At 44.2% G+C, this 23,321-nt stretch overlaps 1 protein-coding gene across 1 annotated transcript in view; it reads right to left on the reverse strand.

The window, feature by feature from the left end:
- STKLD1 (serine/threonine kinase like domain containing 1) overlaps window positions 1-23,321 on the reverse strand; it is a 193,346-nt gene that overhangs the window by 152,142 nt on the left and 17,883 nt on the right. The window contains exons 3-6 of the mRNA XM_069241796.1: window positions 16,973-17,056; window positions 8,177-8,221; window positions 4,266-4,340; window positions 837-941 (exon numbers count right to left, since the gene is read on the reverse strand). Coding sequence (XP_069097897.1) covers window positions 837-941; window positions 4,266-4,340; window positions 8,177-8,221; window positions 16,973-17,056 — 309 coding nt within the window. The remainder of the gene's footprint in view (window positions 1-836; window positions 942-4,265; window positions 4,341-8,176; window positions 8,222-16,972; window positions 17,057-23,321) is intronic.

Consider the following 23,321-nt stretch of genomic DNA (forward strand, 5'->3'; position numbering starts at 1 on the left):
AGTTAAGCCTGTCTGCTGTCTGCCATAGCTAGAAGAGGGTTTAGCACAGGTTAATTTAGCGACTTTAGTGGTTCACTCTGACAAGGACTGTGATTTGTATTTGAGGTGGCTAGTTACCACTCAACTAATACTATAACTACTTACAATATATTTCCCCATCAACACACATTAGAAGGCTTTGCACCCACATGCAGAGCAGATCCATAGTTTTCATCCTCCCTGATACTTTGTGGGAAAGAGGCAGGTGATACTTTGTTACTTTATGTGCAGCACTCGAGACAAAGGATCAACATAAAGTAACAAAATGTGTCAGAGAATAACAAGGAGGAAGAAAGATGGAGGAAACAATTTATTTCCACAAAGCCTTAGCTTTATTACCATTCCTAGGAGCTATTTGTGATGTCAATGCGTAAAGCGGTGTCATCAGTAGGTGGCATCCTCAACCTCATGAGCCGTTGAGGCATTCGCTAATGCTTGTAGGCTATGAAAACTGCAGACTTTATACTGCCTCACGTGGTTGTGGTATACTCTGCATCTCAATAGCTCCCCCTACTGCAGTGTCTATCCCTTCAACTCTGCTGCCCATCAGTGCCTTTGGTCTAAGGGGCATGAATGAAGCCGCAGCAAGAGAAGGTGAAGGGGGCTTAAGGAGTCCTGTTTACTTCCCCTTGATTCTACTGCCTGCCTTCCAAAAACTTGCTCAAAAGGCGGGCTGTTGAATGGCTGAGGGTGGCACCAGCGGACAGGGGTCATCTCTGTGATCTCATGGAGGCTCGAAGTTCATTCAAGGTCATCGTGTCACTTCCCCTGTTACTAGCGTCCATGCCAGGGCTTACCGTTTCATCAATCGCCTCCTGATTTTCCCGCTTGCCTCGGATCAGGCCTGCCAGGTCTTCATTGCCCATGTAGTTCATAACCAAGCACAGGAATACAGAGGAGGTCTGCAAGAGGAAACAAATGGTAATTCTGGGCAAGGGATGCCCACAGAATGCAATCTAGGCATCAACAACTTGCTGTTGTCCATTTGGAGGTGTGCTGCGTGCTGTACTTGTACATTGTGGAGGTCTGCATTGGGAATGTCTGATGAGTGCCATATGGAGGCCCAATTCTGTGTGAGTGGAAGACTCCTGTAGCCCTGGGTGTGGGCACAAGCAAGAGGGCACACAGTTACAGACCACACACTCACTGTTATTTGGCATTTACGTAGCACACAATCTTCCGTTGGCACGGCACAGGGCCGCTTTCAGTAGTCTGGGCATGAGAGCCCAAAGGGTACCAAGTTCTGTTGTAGGCCGGACTCTAGTGGGGTTTCTGGAGCTGTGCTGTCTAGAGGACGCGGGAGGGTGTCTTTGTTAGGTGAGGATGTCTGAATTAATGACTTGTGGGTGTGAAGGGTGAGACCAGCGGGTTATGTCAAGAGTGGGGTTTACGGGAACCCCACAACATTTACAAAGCTGCTCTAGGGGTGCAGGGTGAATTGAAGGAAGTGTCAGCTGCCTATTGCTGGAATCCGGGGAAATTCAACCAGTGAGAAAGAGGGAGGTTGTGGGTGTCTGTGAGCAGGCGTGGCCCCAAAACATTAGTTATCGCGGCAAACACTGTGTAGGTTTCCCAAATAAACACACGTGTGAGTGTGTGTGTGTGTAGATAGCACGAGGGGTGAAAATAAATGTGGGGCCAACAACATGGTATTTGGAGCACGTATACTGATTAAACTTACATACATTGATTTGTTACTACAGTGCAATAATCAAATTACATTTTGTTACCACAGAAAAGCTCTCGTGAGTTGAGAAAACACAGAGTATTGTCTCACGAGTTTCATTCTAGAATCTCTTGACAGAAGAAAACAACTGGTGCCTAGCTCTCATTATTGTATCTCACTGAACGATTTACTCTCTGTGCTCTGAATATAACCTACTGCATGTGGAGGGAGAAGGGACCTCGTGACTCAGTCTTCCTCAGTTAGGGCCCCACCTCACACTCAACAATAGTAATACAAAAATTCCCGGACTGTCTGAGGGGTCGAGGGGTGGGAAGGGGGGCTTCATTCATACCCTTTGGACCTGCCCGCCCATACAATCATATTGGCAAAGATAGGGTGTGAGCTGAGAAAGATTATAGGGGAGGCATTGCCTGTCCACGCCTTGTCCACTCATGTGGACGTCCCACGTGCAAAATTACTCTCCTGTAACCTGGGCCTGGTGGTGGGCAAGAGGGGCGTGGCTGAACACTGGGGGGGGCTTCTGAACCGCCGTCCATGCTGGAATGGAAACGGGGGTGGATTTACACTGGCAGCAGAGAAGGTTACTTGGATAGTAGGTGAGGCGCACGTACATTCTGCATGCTCCGGGTTGGGAATGTCGCAGGATGGAGATGAGGCCCTGTCTGCTCAGCCTTATGGTCCACTTGATTCACTCATGTGTAGGTGTCATATTCTCATTAGTTGCTTTAGTATTCCCAAGTCGCCACTGCTGATAGATGTGAAGATTATCGCTCCCTAACGCCCTTCCGCACTGTTTATTTGCTTGTCATGGGCACATGTTCGTGCCCTTTTTGTCATCCTTTTCAAAAACCAAATAAGAAGGTTTAAAAAAAAAAAAATAGCAATAAATAGCTCCACACACCCTGCATTCCATGTCAGTGAAAACAAACACGGACCAATGCAATCTCACTTGGCACAATTGTACTAATAATGCTTTCACATAGTTAGTAACACAAGGACGACATCAAATGCAACGTTATTCCAGCATACTGCCTACTCGTGTGACACGTCACTGCTAAATAAACCTATCCTACAGTCACTTTACAGGGGAGCACCCGGGGAACATACTCACAACGCCTTTTTACTGATATGTTTGCTCGCCGTATAAATGTACCTCACGCGCCCTTTGTCTATATATTCTAAACATGTACAAAGCCCGGCACAAGACTCCGTGCAGATCCACAGAGAGGCAAACATGCACAAACTCATTTTTGGCCATAAACTCACTCAAACAGCTGAAAGTGGCCACATTGTCTCCTGTCAGGGATCCAAAAAGGACACACACGGGCACAACTGCATGTAGAGTGTGATTGCATGCCACAAGTGTGCACAACTGTGTTGTGGTAAACCTATTTGAGTGGCGAGGAGTGTGTGGATCAACACGTGGGTTGTCTTGAGAGTGTGTGGGCACCACAAACGTGCATTTCTTGACATTCACAAATTCCTTCCTGACCCCGCCCACCCCGGAAAGAGCCAGAGATTGCTTTCAGCAGACGGCCTGAGTCAATTCCCTTCCAGCCTTGGAAGGGATTCAGAACATCCCCAACGTTTATGGGGTGTGGAGGAAGTGGTCTCTCCATGGGAAGAAAAGCTTTCCATGATGAGAAAAAAAAATGTCTCCAATGTGTAATTGCACCATATGCACAATTCCACATAGGGGAATTAGAGATGTTTTACAAAAAACTCATGATATGCTGCTTAGTACATATGGAAAGCTGTGTCTGGTGCAGTTTCCCATACAGACTACTGCTGGATAATCACGCTGGAAAAATCATAGATTTTATAGGTGTCAATTTATGATTCTTGTGAATTCAGTCCACGCAATTTAATCCTGTTGTTGGGCAGGAAGGGCTCTATGATCCACTTAAGGCTGCCTTGGAACAAAAATAATAAATAGTGTATTAGACTCGGTGCTTGTGCATATACTACATAAATTGAAATCACGCTTTATGCAGCATAGGCACCTTGTACTTCACGGGGAGAATGCCGGAGGAGCCAGAGTGGGGTCCAGATGGTGATGGGCAGCCCCCTTGCTCCCTGACAGAGGCCCCTTAGAAGAGGCCTGCTTCAGGGCTACCATTGAAAACCCTGAGGGAGGTGGTGGTCTTCTAACGTTACAGACAAACCTCCAGCCACCAAACATTGGTCCAGGTTCATTGGGAGAAGAAACATGTTGGAACTTTCACCCTCAACGTTGTGCTGGGGTCAAACCTATGGAGTTCACTATCATGAAGTTAGCGTGGTGAAAGGCAGCCGTCTATTGTACTTTCTTATGAAACACACTTAGAAGAGGATGAAGTCTGAGGCACTCCAGAGTGTTGAGTGCCCAACCTCTGCAAAGAAAACATGGCCATGCTTTTCACTGGAGCACAAGTATAGTGAGAATTGCACAAAATATTGCACAGCATTTGTATCCTCCCAGACAGGAGCAATGCCAATATCAAAGAGTCACAAGAAAGCATTTAATCTACCATAAAAAGCAAGTGAAGAAGGACCACACCTTGGTGTCCCACACAATGAATCCCTCCTTGTAGGCGCAAATGTTCGGATGCTGCAGCGTCAGCAGGGTCATCGCCTTAATGATAGGAAACAAAGAACGCACAAGTCAATTGCTTTACGCTATCAGCATTTGGGAACCGTTAAATATTACGCACACTATGTCCAAAATTGTATTTAATGATTACATACATACATGCACACACACACACAAAGGTATTCTTACTCAGCCATACATATTTTTCTTTCTCTTAAGGTTGCCACTACTGCTCCCACGTTGCCAGCTAACAGAACTGACCAATTTCAGACCTTTTATTGTTTTTGCATAACAAAACCATAATATTCCCAAATGTAGTTTTTCCAAATATGTTTGTGTTTTTAAACACACTTTTGACTTGTATCCAGCATACTACAGGTCCTACTAAAAAAAAAGAAGAAAAAAAGACGTTTATTACAGAGATTACAGAAAAAGAAATCAAACAGCGTGTTTGCATCAAATCATCAAGGGCCACAAGGTTTGTATTCCACATGTAAATTCAGTGAGATGCAGTTATAGGTATCACACCCATGTCCTGATATTATTCCAAGAAGGTATGCCTACATTTTCAGAACTTAGAGTCTGTACCATCAATCAAGTCCAAAGTGCCTCTTCCCATCAAGCATCTTTCCACAAGAGGCAACAATGAATGGCACGATGGAACTCTCACTGTCGTGCAGCAGACCTCCTTGCTAGCACAACCTCAAGTCACAGCAATGCTTCACAAATCTATAAGACCTTACTCTGGGTGGGCCTTCCAATGGAATTCAAGTCACCAAGCATCAGTCGCCTCTACACAGAAGACCTGCATTTTTGGGCAATACCAAATGATATAAAAAGGGGACCCTTTGACAGAAACTCTCAAGACATATGTCATTCAGTTGCCCTTCCTGTCTTCAGCATTCATGTATATGTGCAGCCTAAACAAAGGAGGACTTTCAATTAAATTATTCTGAAATCTAACCTTAGTGCAACCTCCCTAGGACAAATCTAGCCTTCTCCCATTCCATGTCTGTATCTTCCCACCGGGACATAAGATGTTCTAATGCATTTGTGGAGCTGTTGACTCAAGTTTTAAAAACTTTAGACTCTGCCTTCCTCATGACAGGTTCTGTCAGTATCCTATACCCCTACAAGAAGACACCAGAAAGGGCATTATTGGCATGAAATATTTATTATTATTGATTATTTTTGAGTCATTCAATGCATTATGATTGTGGAGAAGAAAATTACAATTGTCAACTCAGTTATTTCATAAATTATGTCATAGAACGTCATGAGTGATGTCATATGTGAGGACATAAGCAGTGCAAAGCAGGGTGCAAGTTATAGTTAGTGCTGCTAACTACAATTTGTGAATTTCTGTGTTTTTTTTTTTTAGTTCTACACGCTAATGTTGTCATTGACAAATTCATCTCATTATAAAGTTATTTTCACCTTTGCCTTTTTCAGTGACTATATATAATATATATATATATATATATATATTATATATATATATATATATATATATATATATATATATATATATATATATATATATGTATGTATGTATGTATGTATGTATGACCTAGTGGCGGTTGGTACTTATAGTTAGGACGGTTGATAGTTATAGTTAGTACCTACTTTCTATTAAAGAAAAAAGTTTGTTTTTTTTGCTAATACCTTTGGCGCCGTTTGATGAATCTCCACAAAAGGTTCCAAAAATACAACAGTGGTCAATTCAGCTGCTATCTGGAAAGTTTTGGGGTGATCTGTCAAGTGGGGGCAAAGAAAAAGGGGGGTCCCAAAACACATTTTCCAAATTCATTTTTCCTTACAGATTTTGAACAGCGATAGCGCCGAAACCAATAGACAGAATTAAACCAAATTTGGCAGAAAAGTAGGTCGAGGAAGAGGCCTTTTTATTATTTGCTGTAAATCCGTTCAGTACTTTTAGCATAATTAAAGGAAATTCAAATTTGTATCTAGAGGGACGTGAAGGATTCGTGACCTCTACCGATCTCGTACTGAGGTCTTATTGGCTGCCAACACTTTAACAAGGAAGTGTTGGCAGGCATGTTGGGACTCTTTTTCAGCTGAGTCCCAGAAAAAAGGTTCAAAATAAAGAAAAGGGGCCAGAGTGGTGACACCCTGCCCCCTTAGCTCTTGTGGTGGGGTCCAAGAGGGACCTGACCCCAAGGGCTAAAAAGCACGTTGAAAAAACAAAAGTTGCTGCGGGATTGTGACGGGGTTAATTAAACAAACCAAGAGCCCCCGCGTTTTGTTACTCATAAGCCCCTGGGTGTGCCAAGTCCCAAGGCCCCCCTCTGCCGTAGGGACCACCACCTTCACGGGGCATTTAGTACATTGTGTGTGGGGGCGTGGCCCCCCGCAGCCATGGGGACCACCACCTCCCCAGGATTATACTAAAAGGATGAAGGGAGCCTGTTTTGGACCCCCGAAGCCCAAGGGACCACCACCTACCCGAGGCTATTTTTGTAGGAGAGAGGCCACACGGGCCCCCTTGAGGAGCCACTGACGGCCCTGCAGACCGCCAAACCTCAGGGCCGGCTCTTGCTATGTCCCTTGTTGCCCACCCCCTGGACATAGCTGTTTGCTGTGGCTTGGCGGCAGCTGCCACAGCAAACACCCTGTTCTGATGAAGGGAGAGCTGTCAAACAGCTCTCCCTTCATCAGAGCAGAGGTTTCCTCCGTCTGCCTCCCGGCGGAGATGCAGGCAGGCACACAGAGGAAACTACTCTCACAGAGAAGAAGCTGCTTTAGCAATGCAGCAATGCTGGCTCCCGCAAGAGGCAGGGAGCCAGCAGGGACGGTGGGCGTCTTGAGGCCCCCCTCCACGGTACCAAACATTGAGAATGGGTGCCCTGGGTGGCACCCAGGACACATGGCCTGGCTCCAGGGGTTGGGGTCCCTACGGCCCAGATCATCCCTGGGGAGGGGTACGCAGCCCACCTCCTCAAAATAAAAATAAAATGATAAGGGCCGGACCCAGGGGATGGGGTCCCCAGGGCCCAGATCGGCCTAGGGAAGGGGACAGTGTGGTCCCTCTCCCCCCAAAACAATTTAGTGTTCATGCCGGGGTTGGGTTCCCAGAGTGATAAAAACCATGTGAGGTCGAAACGCGTTGGTGGAGTGACTGTCAATAAATAAATTCCAGCTCAAGGAGTGCAGCATATTTCTTTGTTGGATTGATTGTTACACGGGCGGATGTTCGAGCCCCGATGCCAGGCACTAGCTGAAGAGCATGCCGGTCTAAGACCACATTGCAAAAATATATATATATATATATATTCCAAAACACATTCTTCCTCAATCCCAATGACCATAATGACAGCAGTATACGTGGACAGGTGTTCAGGCAGGTAATGCCTGTAATCCCGTAATATCTAAAACCACTCTCCCGGAAAGCGCCAACAGGAAAATCCACGTGCACTTCATTTCTGCAGCACTATAAAGTGATCTATTGCAAAGAAAAGGTTTTCCATTGAGGAATGCAAACACAGTGTTGATGGTCTGTTGTCCTATGTAGATCACCATGCAGGCCACCATCCATGGGTTTGTAGCAAATCACAAGGGGTCGCAAATTGCAAATTGCCTAATTAATATTCATTAGGCAGGTCATTCTGCGACCCCCTGTGAAAGGTGATTTTGTGGCACAACTTATGAGTACATAGGTCGCTTTGCAAAAAGTTGATGCGGAATTGGCAAACACTTTTTGCAAAGGGACTCTTAGTACATTTGGCCCTAAATATTCAGTCTGTAATGAAGAATACAAATTACGTTTTACATCGGAGAATGAGAAGAAATTCTAAAATTGTGATCCCATGAATGAAAATACCTTAAAATTTAAGAATGAAATAAATTCTCAATGTTACCTCTTTCAAGGCACGATTCGCTTCACCTTCATCAACACATTCAACCTGCAGAAGAAATGACACTGGTTGACATGCTTTACTTTAGTAGTTGTGGCAGCGCTAGTTTATACCAAAGGGTTCTCAGTGAATGTACAGGACTTGAATGGATTGAGAGGCCAAAGCTGCAGAATGATACTAAGGTGGCACTAATCTCCTGAATACTCTTCCTTTTATAAGTGGGGATTTGCCAAGGTAATCATCACAGCCAGTGACAAGATGGCCCATCCCTTTGGATGGAAGTGCTGGTTGAATCTCAGCATGCAGTGGGGTCAGAGACCTTGAACAGTGAGACACCTCCAGGTTTTGCTTCCAAGGTTATCTGAAGGCATGGAAGCAGAGATTAAGTACTTTAAATCATGTGAAGTAAGCAGAGAATAAAATGTAAAAGTCCCATGTGGTGTGCAGTGTCAACAATACAGGAAGAAATAACACACACCTAGACAAACATGGTACTTCAGTCAACAGAGGTTGAGGTGATAGTCACACCTTTGTACTTCAGTCAAAAGATGTTGAGGGGATTGTCAGTCTCAGAAAGAAGTTAAGGTGTGTTTTAGAAACAAGTCTGAATATGTGACAGAGCACCCCCCACTTGAAGTGTATCTGAAGAAGGCCTTGGACAAACAGAGGTGAATAATATTACAGAGAAACTATGGAGACCATGTAGCAGGTGTGTCTAGAGCTGATAGGACATGGGCCCAATTAAGTGACAGTTAACAGCATAAACCAGCAATACTTACATTTCTACCAGCTGTGGTTAAACATAAACGGATGACGGCACCCCTGGAAAACAACCTTCTACTGTGCAAAAATGTACATGTTCTTCACTCTAGCTTAATGCCTTAAAAGTCCTTTTCTAGTTCTGTATTTCTTCAAAACCAGCCTCTTTGGGGAATTATACACAGCATCCATGTTTTAACCATTTGATAACCGAAATCCCAACTGTCTGCGCAGTAGACCTCACTAAGGGCTTTTATTTCTGCTGACTCCTTGAGGATCATAGAGTAACTGTGCAACTAGTCCACAGCAAATCCACCTCTGTGTAAACAATGCTGAGAATCATCAATCGACAAGAGGAAAAGAGAAATCTGGGCTACATGTAAAATAGGCACCGTTTTTAGAAAGTAATTTTGTGAGTTATTTTGAGGGTATTTCTAAGGGACAACCCTTCCCTGCAGAGCAGCAAAGTGTACCTGGTAGTGACAATGCACATAACCTGCATGTAACCTGCATGTAGGTAAAGAGAGCTGTAGATATACTTGCAATAAGAACTCGAAACAATAAGTGCACAATGTATTTACCTATCAGTGTTTACCAATATATGCCCTGGTGCTGAAATACTGAAAACCAGAAAGTTTAGATCACGAGAATAAGAGAACCATTAATGCTTAAAAAGTTTACTTTTTAACTGCTTCCTGAGCTTCATGAAATTCCAAGTTGCCTCAAAGTCCAGGGGTGGTGACATCCAGACCTTCGCTGCCTGAAAAGCTGATGATCCACCCTCCGGGCAAACCTTCCTTATTTTCAGTATCTGAAGGAGAAAATCAGAACTGGAGCAAGAGGCCCACTTGCAAGAGTACTAGGAAAATAATTGGTGAATGAAATGAAGACTCAAATTATGGAGTGCCCTAAAACAGTGTTGTCCAACCTTTTTATCGCCGCGGACCGGTAAATGTTTGATAATTTTTCCGTGGCCCGCTTGTCCCATTGTGTGACAAGCGGGCCACGGAAACATTATCAAACATTTACCGCCCGCCACAGTGGGGCGGCCCGGTGCCGATTGATCCACGGACCGGCACCGGTCCGCGGCCCAGGGGTTGGGGAACACTGCCCTAAAACACAGCCACGGGCCTTGGAAAAAAATATGCTTTTGAGGTGGAAGCCAGTGTAGATCTGCAGGTGCCCAGAACTAAATTCATGTCCCAGGAGTTTAAGTAGATGCTGAGCTTCTGCATATGGTACCACCCACAGTCACTGAATGGGATTCGCAAATACAGAGTATCTGCGTAACTCAGAGAGCTCACAACTTTTGGCAGGATGCAGTAGTGTGTGTTTTCCAGCAGAAAGACAGAATCTCAAAATCTTAAAATGCCAAAAGGAAGTGTCTTTAGCTAATTATGCCTTCAGTGAAAACTAATCATCAAACAATACCCCCAAGGTTTTTCACAGTCATAACAGGTCATGTGCATTAGCCTAAAGATCAAGGCCTTTATCCTAACAACCAAAAACTAGGCAAACCACCTAACAACATTACATCAGTTTTGCCTGAGCTCGGATTTAGGTAGCCTCTGGACATTCTGGGTACCACATCACTGATAACAGGATGAAAACTGATACGGGCATCACTACTGTTGCTGTTTGGCCCCAGACTATAGGAGTATCATCTACATAGCACATTCAAATCCCTGATGAGTTCAGCAAGAGGTGCAGATCAGGATGCTTGGAGCCATATGTATGAACACAATTTCCCATAGATACAGAATGGGTAAAACAATTTGATGCATCTGGCCCTTGGTCCTCAATATCACATAACACAGGGCTAGCTGAAGATCTTGGCATAAATACAGTCTGCCTGTGGTCAGTTAACAATAACTGCATCCGACTAAGGACTTGGCCCTGCCTTCTGAGCCTGTTGAGCAGTATTTTGTGACTCATGGTTTCAAAGGATGCAGAGAATTCAATAAGGATGAGGACAGCAACTCCACCCAGAGCCAAAATCAATTCTAGTTTGTTCTGGACAGCGACCATCACCACCTCGGTTGCATGAGAAACAAGGAACCCATGAGGAAATATCTGTAATTTCATTAGCTGAGAATTAATTTAATTCTCTGTCAACCTCACACACACAAAAATCAGAAGGGGATAAAGCAGTAGCTGCTTAAGACCACAAGTTTTAGGGAAGGATTTTGGAGTATTCAGGCACTCTTCCAGTCTGAAAGAAGTTAGCCAGACAGAAGTGAGGAACTTACTAACTTACAAACCAATGGATCAGTGATGCTTTTGATAGACAGAAAATGTGGGCTGAACAAGGGTCATCTGGAGATCCTGACTTAGAGCCTGATTTAGAGTTTGGCAGAGGAGGTTACTCAAGCACAAATGTGGCAGACATCCCATCCGCCGTAATACAATTCCATTATAGCCGGTGGAAATTGTAATATGGCGGACGGGATATCTGTCACGTTTATGATGGAGTAACCCCTCCGCCAAACTCTTAATCATGCCCTTAATCTATTAGAGTCTGGGAAGTAACCAAATCAAATCAACAGACGAAGATGCTTTTGGTGGCTGGACTGAAAACGTTTGAGAAATAATCAAAGTTTTATCCCTGAAGAACTCGGATAGAGTTACAGAGAGCAAGGGATGGATAGACCGTCTATAATTCACTTGCAGGATTAGAGTATTCTCTAAATATCTTGAACACTTCAGAAAAGATCTTGCTCTATTGAGCAGGTGGGAGGCACTGAACTTTAACTGTGCATTTCTAACCTGTGTTGTGTACTTCCTGTGGATAGCCTTAACGTATCTTCAGCAGATTCCATGCTTGTTTAGCTACCAACAAGTCAGGGGTATACCAAAGAATATATGACCTTTTCTGGTGAGACTTGATGGCACTATGTGAATAACTGTGTACAGTGCAATTAGAATCCAGCAATTAAAGTTAGCGTTATTGACCTAGACATCCCTCTTTACATTAGAGAGAAGGGCTGGTAACATATCACCTAAATTCTCAGCATTTATGTTAATCAGATTGTACTTGACCATAAAAGAGGTGGAGACAGTCTTGGTGTGAGGATGGACTGAATCAAAGTTCAAGGAGAATAGCAAGGCAGAATGGTCAAACAGGACACTGGCGGGCTCCGAATATTAATTACAAAATCACTATAGACAAATATTAGGTCTGATATGGCCAGCTGAATGTGTAGGCCAAGATGCAATTTGTTCAAGGCCAAGCAAGGTGCAGCTGACAGAAAGTTGGTGGAGGCCAAGGATGTCGGCATAGCCAGCCTACATTAATGAAATTGGAGGTGCTCATAACAAAAGGAGACATATAATTTGGGAAGATAGATTCAAAGTTAGAAGTTTTGGATCCCAGTATAACAGGAACCAGGAAATATGCTGTGAGCATGAGGAGAAATGGAAAAGGTCAAGATGTATGCACTGAGATTCTCCCCCAAAGAGTCATTTCTGAATTTAAGCCAGTCATGATAAATGATACCCATGCCTCCCCAACACTTCTCTACATGAGAGACATGCAGTATCTTAAGGTGAGGGAGACAGACAAATGTATACCTGGAAATTGACATATGTTAAATCTATGCTTTTCTCATGAAAAATATATTCAATTGCTGGTCTTCAATAGGTTTAGCAATGTAGTCACCATGTTTGTTTAAAGGTCTAACATTGAGTGAAGAAATATCTAGCACACTCGTCTTAGAGATTGCAGGGGGACCTGAATTACAGTGGCAAGATTTCTGAATACCTTGCATTCCAAGTAGAGAGATTCCGGAGGAGAAAAAGCAGCAATTGTGTGGGAAGGGTGGGGCAGAATCTGAGATGAGTGACTAGAAAGAGCCCCAGACAGTAAAGTGACTTGCAGGGCTTCTCCCCAACACTCCAGTGACCCTTTAAAATGTCTCAAACTGGATGGTGTGGAGGAGAGAAGTTGTGGGCCCATTGTACTGTAATGAAAACCCTTGCCCCCTTCTGGCTTCAACCTTTTCCAACATGGTTATCCACATCAGGTTAAATGGTGGCTAAGAGGGGAGGCATGTCCTTCTTTTGTGCCTTTGGTTTAGGTCTCCTCTGACACAAAACTCCAAACTAAACCCTTTCCTGCTGACACTAAAAGACAAAGATCAAAGCTGGGCCAGGTTGGGAAGAATATGTAGAGGCTGGAACTGCCTGCAACCAGTACCAGAGAGATTAACTCTGTCTGCAAACGTGGTATATGTAGGGACCACAAAGTAAAAGCCAGTGTGCCAAGATTTCTTTACCCAAAGCAGGGATCCCACAGCATTGGCAACTGAGACACCTTTTGTGCTTCAGGTGTTGTATTGACCCCCAATCCCTTTTAACAGATTTGAGACCACAAACCTAGGAAGGTCTGTCTTCAAGAAAGGTGCTCAAAGAGGAAGGAACTTTGGGAGCAGCATGAGGTGCCCTTGCTTGAGAAAGGCAACACTTACAACAGAGGGACTGCACTGAGCTGAGCTAATACAAACAGAATCAGCCAGCTATGAGTCAACAAAAGACTGCCTTTGTTAGGACACAGGATTAGTCCTTGGACTATGGGGATCACAGCATGCTAAGACGTTGAAGCATCCATGCCAGTCGGGTGACCATAAAAACCCCAAGAGTACCTGTTTGGCTTTCCCGCTCAAGAAGACAGTGGATGTGACTGCTTCAGGTGGGCTTACCTGAAGAAATGAAGCTTCGGAATACATGTTGCACCAGCCTGGGATCACTCCCCACAGTCCATGGGGTGCCATCCTACACCTCTTGATTACTGCTGACCTGGGAGGGCTTTTTGCTTTGTTTGGGTGGTGGGCTTGTGTTTGGGCCACAAGAAGATCCACCAGTAAAGATTCACTGGACCTCAAGCAGTGCCATCTGAGAGTGGACTCCTCACGACCAGTGCTGAAGCTGCCCACTCAAACAATGGCAGGTGCACAGAGTGCGGATTGTAGCAACATCGGCTTTGCAGGGGTTGAGCTAGGGTAATCATTCTTGGTGGGCCATGTGAGGAGACACATCACTTACAGTGGCAGTGCTCCTGCCTCCTAGCAGCACACACAGGACATGCCAACTAATAAAACAACAAAGACAGAAAGGTACTCAATAAGTGGTGGGATACCCTTGGGGAACATCTTTATTTTTGGGACTCACCTAACCTCAAACTCTTGAGAAGGTCAACAGTACCCAACGGAGCCACAACCAAAATTACCCACTAATTACTACAGGTGGGCAATTGTCCTGACTTGCATTGGGTAACCATTCGATACCTGTCCTAGCGGAGCAGCATGAGTTGTCTCCCAGCCCACAGTGATAGTTACACTGAGTACTGTGTACCGATTGAAGCGCCTTCTGTTGATTGTGAACAGTATGGTGTTGTGTGTGTCAGAAGTAAAGTATTTCATCTTTTCTAAGCAGAAGCGCTGGCTGTACCTAGTTTATTGATTGATATTCAATGCTCCATTAAGTTCTGGGTCCCTATCCCACACCATCTTCCTGGATACGCATTGAAATACTCAACCTTGTGACCCTGAGGATCAAATGCTAAAAGGGTGTACTTGCTGCTTGTTTTTTTGTTCAGTAATAAGGGTAACCCGCAGAACACCAGTGATAAAAGGCTCTAATGATGAGTGTGTTTTTTCGAAGTCTTTGTGATTTCAGGCCCATGGGAAGGGAGGTGCTCCGAGTAGGGATGTGCTCCTGCCATTATGTAGGCCTCGTAAGTATGGAGTAAACACATATATGAACTATATAAGTATGGAGATGAGAACAGGAAATATGGATCAACATATGTGTGCATTGTAGTTGTAGACATTCAAGATATGATATTTTGGCAGGATGAAACTTGAATATGTGGTAGAACACCCTTAGAGTGTCGCAATATATCTCACTATTATAAGTGGAAAGGAACTTAACTTGCCTCACTTTATATTTGCATAACTATGAGACAAAGGGCGACCACCATACATGAGGTACTTGAGGATTAAGGACCTCATTTTGAGTTTGGCGTGCGGCAGTGGCTGCCCGTGAAACTCTTTCGGGCGGAAAACCGTCACTCTGGTTTTCCGCCCGGTGGCCCTATTATGAGTTTTCCGTTGGGCCAGAAGAATACTCACCACAGCACTGACGCCGGCTCATAATCGAGCAATGTTGCGGTGCATTGGGTGTAGCAGCAAGTGTTGTGCTTTTCACTGTCCGTAATTCGGGCACTGAAAAGTGCGACGGGCTGTCCATGGGGCCCCTGCACTGCCAATGCCAAGTGCATGGGCAGTGCAGGGGCCCCCAGGGGGCCCCCGATACCCTGTTTCCGCCAGCCTTTGCATGGCAGTCGCACCGCCATGCAAAGGCAAGCAGGACGTGGGTCGTAATCCGGAGGGCAGCTCTGCTTGCAGCTCTGCCCTGGTAGATGAAGACCACTGGCATTGCCAGGCCGTCGGCTGGCAGCAACCTGGTGGTGCAGGCGGTCGGACTGTGGCGGCTCTGCCACGGTCATAATGTGGTGGTTGGACCTCCCCTGTCCGCTGCGGTCTGAGCGCCACCGCGAGTCTGTCAGTCCATGGACCGCCAGATTTGTTATGAGGCCCTAAAATCTGTTTTATGATTAGAACATAAAGCATTTCACTATTCCTTGGCAGCTGTCATTTAAAGTACTGAGATGGAATTCTAGAGCTAGCAGAAAATACACTATCCTAACTTAGGGAACTGCCTGCAATCGAAAGCTAGACTCCCCAGCAGAATATTTTGCAATGAGAAAGGAACTTTTGTCTTCATGTTATTAATTAGCTTTGACACCTAAAGCCAAAATGAATGTACCAAAGGACAATCATACATCACGTTTATTGAATATTTGTTTCCTGGGTCAAACACAGAACCTCCACATATGAGAACGAGATAAAAAAGCAATCAAATTTAATTTAGTCATTTGATTATTTCAGAGGTGGGAAGTCAAACGTATTACTGTCACTTACTTTTCCTTGCTCTCTACCTAAAATGATAAGGCAGACTATACGATCTGCTAGATAGGTTGCTTATGTTGCATCCAGGAAGACATGAGCTCTAATCCTGCATCACCAAACTGTGTGATTAGTAGCCAATATATCCATCCTCTTGTGCCCGATATTCTTTATCTGCTACACGTTTGCCAGTAGTGAAAAGCAGGCTGACTATATTAAGAACTAAATAAAACGAAATACTACTAAGCACTAAATGAAACATTTTTGCATTTACAAATGTGGTCTGAAAAGAGTTGAAGTGGAAAGTTTGTCACATTATCAAGTAACAAAAGAGCATCCTTTCATAATAGCATATAAATTACTATTTAAAACCACAATATTGTGCTGGTAAGTATATGGTGGCAAGTATAGATTTTCTATTCTTAATTCCACATCTATGTACCTTGTAAGTATGGTGATAAAAATAAGAAATATGTACTTAATCTTATATATAAATTTACCTTCACAATATTGTAGACATTTGCATCTGCTATTTTGGAAGGGTGAAAAATGATATTGTGTTAAAACACCCTTGGAGTGATGCGATCTGCCATGATGACCGTCTCTTCCCAGTTCAGCACCGTGTAAGCAGTGACTTTACAGGATGGCAAGTGTAATTCTACGGCATGGATGTGAGCTGGTTAAATCGTGTGCCTCTACAGATACTTTTAATTTGTGTATATAGGAAAATCTCAAAGAGGGCAATTACAACATACTATCACCTTAAAATCACTTAGAGTAGCTTTTGTAATGATGTCGCCTGTAATTGTAAGCACATAATAGAGCATCTTGGGGATAGGCTGCAAAAATTGCCTTTTTCTCTCAAGGCCTTAGGCAGACATGCACGCCAGTGTTGATCCTCAGAAGGTGCTGGTGTATGAACACAATGAAGGCCATCTTGCTGCATAGGGAGGTACATCTAAGCACAGGATCTGTCGAACATCCTGGCACCATTGTACAATGTATTGTGATATTCACACAGTGAACAGTCATCTCAACCATCTGTACAGCATGTCAGATCTCTAGAAGCGCTCACCTTTTTCAGGACAGATCTCTCTCCCAGGCTGTCCTCCACGACAAACACTGTCCCGAAGGCTCCAGGTGGCAGCTCTTCCAAAACCTGTGGGAGGATGGGAGCACAGGGAGAGAAGGTGGGTGAGGAGGGAACAGAGACAGTGATCCTCAGGAAGCTGCATGCTGTTCAGTGGGGTATCTGTTTAAGGTACACATCTAACATGATATCAACCCAAGTGAGACTCGGGGCAAAGACATAAGGACACAGCAGCGAAATTATAATAACATTGTCCTAAAATAATGAAAGCACCTAAAGACTCAGGATACTTTTAAATCTTCTCCCTAATCTCCATGGAAAGTATTATTTTTTGCCTCTATTAAAGTTTACTTCTGGGTGCTTGTAATAAGGGATGGTTAAAAAGGGGCTACTGTTAATAAACTGGTATTACCAGCACACAGGTTCTGCTTGAGCTCAGGGGGGATTGTCTCCAGAAGCTGGATGGAATGATCCACCCCAGGCATTAACTCTAAAATTATAAACACTGGCCCAGTACAGATTCACACTGCACTGAGCTCAAGTGCCCAATGGTTGTCTCACACCAACTTTGTCAATATTTCCCAAAACTTTAACACTTAACACAGTTGGTTCTCTATAACTAAGACTGTGTGTTGCCGCACAATTGACAACTATCCCCATTAGAGGGCACAAAGCTGTTAACAATACGTTAAACGGGTGGCTGATCAACCTGGGCATTACATTGCAAATGTAGCTTGACGACTAGCTTCTAGTGGTCTTTGGTTTTTCATTTCATTTGTACTTGAAACGACTTCTTCAGCTTGCTCAGAGAGCTGCTTAAGGTCTCCTTCTCTTCTTCTCTTTAAGATCTGTTTGAATCAACATGCTTTTATCTCCCACTTTTGGCTGCTAAGCTTATCAATTCTAGGTTACAAATTTCAAGGCAGCTGAACAACCTACTGGTATTTCAAAATGAAACCTGACATCAATACAATTACACAACTGGATAGCAGCAACTAAAAACACATCAACATCATTCAAATCGTAGTTTAAGTACAGCTCGTTTGAAAAAAAGACCCGGAATCAAACAGTTAATGCTTTTCCAAGTGCTTCAGATTAACAGGCAATACCAAAATTAAACTACATACAGGAAAAACAGTCTGTCCCTTTCAACACCTAAATACAGAGGGGTTCAGGTTTTACCCATATTCCCAAAGCACAGCCATCCTCAAGGAGCTTCACTGGCTTTCCACTGAAGCAAGGATAAAATTAACAAGCATTTACAATGCAACGGATCTCGCATTTGCACGAGTGAGAGCTATTAGCGTTGTAAACTCCTAACCGGACTTTTCGTGCCACACGAATGAATTTTTTTTTTAAACGAGCGCGATCGTGCTATGTAAAACGCAGCCCAATTGTGCTGAAATTTAAAATGTAAAAAAACGAGTGCAATCATGCTATGTAAAACCCAGGGTGATTGCGCTGTGTGGAAAATAAAAAGATAAAGTAGTCCGGAAACCATGCTGAAAACATGGAGCCTAGTATGTTTTCAGTAGTTGGCTGGTGCGCTTGAGGAGGGCTAAACACCGAAAAAGGCATAACGTATACATGCCTTCCACTAATGAAATCCAGCAGATTTTAAAAGGCAAGTCCACGAACCAATGAAAGTGACAGGCATGACATGGGCGTGGTTAAAAGCCCAAAGAGAGATCACAACAGGGACAGAGCGCTTGTGCGCTCGACCCTAAAAATGAGACATTGCACTTACAAAGACATCCATCTTGTTGCTCCACATTTCTAGCCATCTTCTCAACACCTAATGAGGCCAAAGAGGTGTTAGGAGAAGAACTTTCCTATATTTAAATCTAAAAAAAAACACCTAATTTCAGAATTTCTCAAGCGCTGAACCAAACCCTCTCTGGTCCCACATCATTTTCTGGAACTCCCGTCTGATGGAGATACAAACTGTACTCACCTCCTAACAGTCAGGAAACAACAGGAAACATATCCCTTCCATTTACATCTTAACAATCCAGTCCCTAATTAACTCAAGACACACTCACTGAATGCGAACTGTCATAATCTCTATGCTGTTCTATATATATATTAGTTCTCAGAAAAGCACACTAATGCCTCATAGTGAAAAAGGTAAAAAATTAAATGAATAAAAATTACATAAAATATATCTGCTGGTGATGTTAAAAGAAGCGTTCTGTGGTGTGTGCTTGCTCCAGTTTCTTAGGTCTGGCCTTCTCATGAAAGGGGTGGTAACTTTATAGACATGCCTGGTAAAGTTCTTATAGCCTGGCATGTTCTCCAATTTTGTGAACCTCTATTTGAGTGCCTGTAGATGTACTGAGTTTCTTTAACGTTTACTCAGATGGAGCTAAATTGCAATGTCATTGCTTGGATGCTCAGCTGTAAGGCTGATTATTTCTAGAAGTATTCTGTATCATTGTTGTGCAGTTTGTTTGGACACTATGGGGCTTATTATGACTTCGGCGGACGGAAAAGCCTGTCTGCCGAAGTCCTGATGGGTAGGTTGCTGCCAGTGTGGCAGCCTCCCTGCCGGGCTCATTACGAGTTTCCAGCTCACCCAGAGGGACACAGCCTACATCATTGTCTCTGGATCGTAATAGAGTCAGCGTCAATGCAGTAGTGCAAGTGAACACTGCGACGGGGCTGGCCGGGGGAGGGGTCCTGCACTGCCCATGCCAATTGCATGGGCAGTGCAGGAGGCCCCCTGGGGCCCCCTGCACTCCATCTCTGCCAACCTTTTCAGGGCAGTGTTACACCCATGAAATCGCTGGCGGAGAAGGGGGTCGTAAACCCCGGGGCATAGCTGCTTACACTGCTGCCCTGACGGATTAGGACCGCCAGGCCGACGTTAAGTCATAAATAGATTACCGAATCGCAAAATAGGCTCTGTACATACCAAAATGTTTTTTCCTGTCGCAAACAGTCTGATTCTGTGAATCTGGCCGTTTGCGACAGGACAAATGGTACGTACATGTGCCCCTTAGACCCCAGATGTCAAAAATGGCCCTCTTTCTGTTCTCTGACACTCTTCTGATGTTGGGAGAATAAGAGCCAAAAGTCCAGCACTTGTAGTGTATACATTAATTGAGGAAGAAGGGGTTAGAAATCCACAGGGCGAGGTCTGGGCTGACAGAGATCTCATTGAATTCAATAGGACAGACATGGTGTATACAGCAAGGGTAAGAGATTAGGCCTCCATCACAAGGTACGAGTCATGGGCTCTGCAGACGAAAGAGGTCATATGGGATGCAATCTGGAAATAATTGTGATTAAACTGTGGATCGTCAGGCTATCAGATATTAAGAGTCTAAATTGTGTAATCACATGCAGAGGTCAATAATCTAGATTTCAGGGGTTCCAGGATGCAGAACTCCGGAGATTGCAGTTGAAGATGTGAGAGACTGGCCTCACAGTGGTCACACATTGCAGTTACTGGAACAGGAGAGATTGAAGGCATGGAGATTGGGGTTATAGGTTTTACAGTCGCTGGAGTTCGGTGGGTCACCAAATGTACCCCTGGAGTTTACGGGGGTCCTTGATATCAGTGTGATAGGGTCACAATTACAGGTGGTACAGGGACCACAGAAACTTAAACTGCAGAGGTTATAGGCACTGGGGTAGCACTAGATCCCAAGACTGGTGTCAGAAAGATGACAGGGATTTCGATAAAATGCTGTAAAGTCAATCTATAGCTCTGTTGATGAGAACACATAAAGCTAGCCCTAAAATCCCTCAGTTTATTTGAAGTGGATACCATGATAAAATCTACAATCCTATACACCAACCAAGGGTAGTCTGTCTTTAACATTGACGTCCACTATGTAACAGTAAGAGCTTTCACACCAGCAAACTCTCAGAAGATCATTACAACAAAGAGCAAATGGCAGAAGCATGGAGGCAGGGCACTAGGAAACCAGGGCTCAAAACTGTAATGCAATCAACTGGCTGCTTAGACCAGAACTCACTCTCCTCCAGTTCAGAAAACAAATGAAAACAGAACTACTCAGTGACATCTTTGATTAAACTGAAAGCACACTTGACAGCTGACCTTTTCCACTATATAAAGAAACTGCGCATTTAGTGCTAGACTGTGAGGAATGGAGACAAATCATTAAAACATCAAGGAACTTAAACCCATAATGTGAATTGTCAACTGAAATAATAGACGCTGCGACATACCTAACACCATTAAGAAACACTGCAATTAAAGGCAAATCTCCGTGTCCACCTCCACTTTGGTTCAGACTAAGAGCCAATGAGTGTCACTTTTGACCAACCAACTGTTATATTACTGTTAGCACGAGCAGGTTATGGGAGCGCAGGCGTTTAGTCGGATCCCGAACGCGCTCGTGCAAGTTAAAAGGAATGTAATGTTTTGAAGAAGGAGGAGCGGTTAACGAGGGAGACGGCACCGCTCGAGTCGGTCGATTAAACAGCGTGTTAAACAAACAAACTAGCAGTTATCTTGGTTTTGTAACTACATTATTTTGGCGACGAGGGAAAACTCCACTCATCGACCTACCGAGCGGCACTCATTTCAGCAGGCAGATGTCGGTCAAGACACGGTGACGGAGGAAGCTGCCTTCCCTTCATGGAACAACGCCTCCTTTCAGGAGATAGAGGCGTGGCCGGTCACCTATCCAGAAGCTGCTGTGTATCTTAAAGGGGAGTTCTTTTAAAGGGGAAGTCACTCCTGGAGCTCCCGGTTCACTAGGTCTTAAAGGAGAAGCTCCTGTGCTTTTACAATTAAAGGGGAGTACTGCTGAAGGAGAAGTCCTGGGTGAAGCTGTCATGTGCCAAGGATTTAAAGGAGAAGTCACCTCTGAATCTGCTAATTTGTGACTGTGAGTGTTTATGTATACTTTTATTGCGACTTAGACAACGGCGCGCAGTGCTAAAATACACAGCAACACAATTCTTCTTGTGTTGGAGTCATCAACCGTGGATAATTGTGCAATCCTTCACAGCATTGCGAATATCTTAGTCGCTTGGGATTTGTATGCTGCTCCTGAACCTCTGTTTTTGAAGTGTGTGCTCACCATCTTTATGAGCAATGGAGCACGTTTCAATTACTGCACCACCTTGTTTTCTAATACATCCAGGTACGCCAACGATCCAGTGGAAAGACTGGATAGACATGTTTGACAATTATTTGTTGGCATTGGACAGCGAAGAGTTTACTGCTGCACGTAAAAAAGCTATTTTATTGAACTGTGTAGGTTCAGAAGCACAGAGATTGTTCAAGTTTATGCCAGTGGCTACAGACAATGGGGCACACATTTCAGATGAGTATAGGGAAGCTAGATTAAGATTGAGCAATAGGTTTGCTAAAGAAACTAATGTAGTCTTAGCTAGGTACAAGTTCTATACCCAACCGCAGAGGGTGGGGGAGTCTATTGAAGAGTTTGTATCCAGATTGAGGGAATTGTCCGTTAAATGTCATTTTGGGGAGATGTGTGACGAGATGATTAGGGATTAATTAATGGTTCAGTGTAAGAGCAGAAAGATTCAGGAAAGGCTGTGGGCTGCAAAGAATCCCAGTCTGAGAGATGCTGTTGACACGGCGAAAGTTGTAGAAGAGTCGGAATTGTGCATGAAAGAAATGGGAAGGTATGGCAATGGGAGTAGGGAGCAACAAGTCCTGCAGGAAGTTGTGGGAGATGTGGAAACCAAAAGCAACAGTGTGGCTGTGGTAGAGAAGAAAACACTAGATATTATGAAAACCCAGAAAATGAATGTGAACAGGAAGAAGTGTAATAGATGTGGTAGCAGTTTTCACAGTAGTGATTTTAAGGGGTGTTTTGCGGTAGGCAAGGAATGTAAAAAGTGTGGGCGCAAAGGCCATTATGCGCGTATGTGTGTCGAGTGGTCAAAGTCAAAAGGGGTGGCGGTGTGAGAAGAGGTGGTGGACTGCATACTTAGCCTAGGCGAGGATGATAAAGTCTACTGCGGTAAGAGGGAAAGTAGGCCCAAAGCATGGTTCACTTTTGGAAAAGTGAGTGTTGAGTTGATGGTGGATACCGGATCTAAGTACACAATAATTCCCAAAGATATTTTTAAGAAAAATTGGCCTCAGCTTGAGTTGAAGTCTAAAGACATCTGTCCTGGGGGCCATCAAGGGGAGGAGATTGAGATCTTGGGTTTCTTTTCAACGGTCATACACTTCAAATCGAGAGAAACCTTTGGCAAAGTGTATGTGGCCGAGTTCGGGCCACCAATTTTGGGTTGGATGCACCAGTACGACTTAAACCCCAGAGGCAAAGAACAAATTTTGGTAGTCGATGACGGAGATGTCAATGTGATCTTGGAGGAAGTG

The sequence above is a fragment of the Pleurodeles waltl genome, chromosome 6, assembly GCF_031143425.1.
Source record: "Pleurodeles waltl isolate 20211129_DDA chromosome 6, aPleWal1.hap1.20221129, whole genome shotgun sequence".
Classification (NCBI taxonomy): Eukaryota; Metazoa; Chordata; class Amphibia; order Caudata; family Salamandridae; genus Pleurodeles; species Pleurodeles waltl.